General features: G+C 35.8%; 1 protein-coding gene across 1 annotated transcript; it reads right to left on the reverse strand.

The window, feature by feature from the left end:
• Positions 1-1,660: 1,660 nt before the first annotated feature.
• On the reverse strand, positions 1,661-2,743 carry LOC111160903 (putative P2Y purinoceptor 10). The gene is given in 1 exon segment (XM_022524296.1): positions 1,661-2,743. A coding segment is annotated over 1 exon segment (1,041 nt). The 5' UTR covers positions 2,702-2,743.
• Positions 2,744-3,329: the final 586 nt, after the last annotated feature.

Below are 3,329 nucleotides of genomic sequence, written 5' to 3' on the forward strand. Positions count from 1 at the left end.
CCCCTCTTTTTTTTTTTTCCAAGTCAATGGCTTTTGGGAAACATTCTCCTTGTGTGTTCCCCAGTGTGGTCCTCTCTTGACCTTCTCCATGACCATGGTTCCCTTCCATCATCAGGGGCTGCAATCCCTTCCTCCCTTAAACCACATCTCCGTACTTTTACCTTCTTTGATGTGGCCTTTTCTCTTCCTTCAGTTGTGGGGTTTGTTTTTTTCAGTCTTCAGGTCAGTTTCTGGGGTATTTATATTGATTTGATAGTTGTTTAGCTGTGTTTGTGAGACAAGACATGCCTAGGGTCCTCCTACTCTGCTGCAATCTTCCAATGCCAAGAAGCACTTTCCTCTCTTTCTTAAATTATTTTTAATTCGAGTGTAGTTCACACACAATGTTTCATTACGTTCATGTGTACAACATAGTGTTTTAACAAGTTTATACATTAGGTTTTACTCTATTTTTCTCAACACTGTAACAAATGTTATTATCTGTTTCTGTTCTAATAAGCAATTGCTACTACTGCAAAAAAAAATCACACAGATAAAATAGTTTGTGAGTTTCCAACCTTATAAAGATAAGAAAGTAAGTTTATAATTTTATAAACCTGAGTACTGCTTTATAAAATACCATTTTAATGAAAACCAACATATGAATTTTTAAGTTTTGAATTTTTCAATGGTAGTGATTTGTATTACAAAATTATTTCACCACAAATATTTTTTAAAAATTGCAATTTCTCATTATGCATTTATAATAATATTCAATCCACCAATATTCTCTTTATATATGTCTTTACTTGTGAGAAATGAGATCTAACTGAAAACTACATATGTATGATACTTTATTAACTCATTATTTAAAATATATCAAGCAAAGTTGTGACTGCAGTTGTATATAGAGGAATTAATGTAGAAATATCATTGTACAATTGATTTTAATACAAATATAAAAAAATTCTCTGAATGAGTACCAATATATAAAAGTAAGCATCATATCACACACTCTCTTAGACTTTCAAACAAAGAGCTTTCATTACAAAGCTTGAAACTCTGAAGTTTATGAAATGTTAGAACACTATTGTCTTCTGTGTGTAAGATGTATGTGCTGTGTGTGAATCTGATACTTTGAGATATTTGGGATGAATTGAATTGTTTGTTTCCCCAAGGGGACAAAAGGAAATGCTCATAGATATTCCAAGTTATACTCATATTAATTCCCACAACTCATATTAATATTAAAAACTTTCCTCTTTAGTTTACTTTACTCAGGTAAATTTTCTAAATAAAGGTAGGATCATACTCTCCTATACATTTTTGAATGTTTGGATAATTCACTTATGTCTACTTATTTTCAATTACCTTTTTTTCTTGCAGGAAGAAGTGAAAACTTTGGACCCATTGCTGAGGAACAGGTGTCCAATTTATTCTGTTGCTCATTACTTTCTGTAAAGAAAGATATTTTATTATATGCTCCATAGAACAGTATGTTTCCCTTTGGATGGAAAATACAGTCATGAATAATTCCTTCAGAAGGATCATTTTGAGGTTGAAAGGAAGGAGGCCATGTTTTGTTAAGGCACTCAAAACACCATTTATTTTTTAAGAAAAATCTTCAAGGTGTCATGGCTAAACTGATAGAGAACACAGATTATTCTAACCAGTAACTTGATTACAATGTCTTTGAATCATTCAAAATTTCAAGAGAGATAGTTTGAAGATCCTCTTTCCTGTAATAAATTTCTAAAGCATTGTCTTTGCATCTCACACATGACTGAAGAGCCAAACCACTGTGTTCCAAAAACCTATCACGGAATTCTGAAGTCATAAAATAATATACAATGGGATCAAGGCAGCAATTCAGATTTGCAAGACATAGAGAAATGATGTGAAAATATAGGGAACTCCTAATAAAGGAACAGTTTGAAAAGACATGTTGTTTCACCATCATAAAGAATGGAAAGTTGAAGTGGTAAGGAGTGAATCACACAATGAACACCACTGCGCACATAAGGACCATCCACAAAGCCTTTTTTCTCTCTTTGGTATTCTGAGGGGGAGCTCGGAATTCTTGTAAAGATTTTCTCATTTTCCATGTGCAATAAGTAATAATTACAACAGGTAAAAGAAAACCTCCAAGTTCCGCTACAGTTATGCTAATGGAGGAAGCCATGCTAATGTGTTGAAACCCTAAATTGGCAAAGCAAGATTCAGTGTTGTTGGTTAAACCAGGACTTCTCAGAATTGGAAGTGACAAACACTCAGTCCCCACAATGATCCAGATGGCAGCACTGATGCCCACATCATACCTACACTTACAGTTTCTGGCCCTAAAGGGCTTTAGGGGAAAGAAACATCTCTGAAGGCTGATGCACGTCAGGAAACAAATGCTTGCATACATGTTGAGATACTTCAGGTAGAAGCACAGCAGGCAAAGGGCCTTCTGGAAGGGCCAGTGTTGGCTGATGTAATAGTAAATCTGGAGGGGTAAGGACAGCACATGAGCAAGGTCAACCACAGAGAGGTTGATCATGAAAATGATGGCTTTATTTTTCTTCCTGATGAAGTGGCACAGAACCCACAAGGCTGCAATGTTGGCCAGAAAACCAGGGATGAATATGAGGATGTAGGTGGTTGCATAGAGAGAGTACTGAAATGACACCTGAAGATCAGTGCACTTTGTTCTTATACTGTTTGTGCTATTACTTCCCATCTTGAGGATGTATGTTCCTCCCTTGAGGAAAGCATTAGAATGATGATCTCTGCAGAAAATAAAGTAAAAATAGGGTCAAGGGCATGCCAGTTCATGTTTGGTTATTCAAATATCTACATGTCCTGCCAAAGAAGTATTCAAGTGTGAGCTTTCACAAATTCAAAAGGTATTTTTTATGTAAACTGAAAACATCATGGCAATCTACAAATATATAACAGCATTGTGGAGCATATTTTTAGAAATCAAAAAGGTCACTGTTTTGGCAATAACCTTAGTCAGATTTGCCCCCTTAGTAGCCAGAGGAAGTAATCAAACCTGTAGAGATAACCAGCAAGCGAGACCTTACTGGAAATTTCCCCAGACATACATTCTAACACTTTCCTGGGTTTCCATATTTAAGTATTATAATTGTCTTCATCTGCATCTTCAAAGTTTGAGATTTAATGGGGTTTCCAATCATTGGTGCTGGAAAAGACTAAAACTGAGTTTATTTTAAATTGCAGTCTTATCAGGGATCAGGTGACTGCTGAGATGAGTCTATGAACCTTTGGGTACGAAACATAAGGGCCTGGGAAGGGCTGACAGGTCATCAGGCCTTGGAAGGATGGAAGCTTGGCAAAAATGGTGC

This window comes from Enhydra lutris, unplaced genomic scaffold (genome assembly GCF_002288905.1).
Source record: "Enhydra lutris kenyoni isolate GAN:26980312 unplaced genomic scaffold, ASM228890v2 scaffoldscaffold79, whole genome shotgun sequence".
NCBI classification, from domain to species: domain Eukaryota; kingdom Metazoa; phylum Chordata; class Mammalia; order Carnivora; family Mustelidae; genus Enhydra; species Enhydra lutris.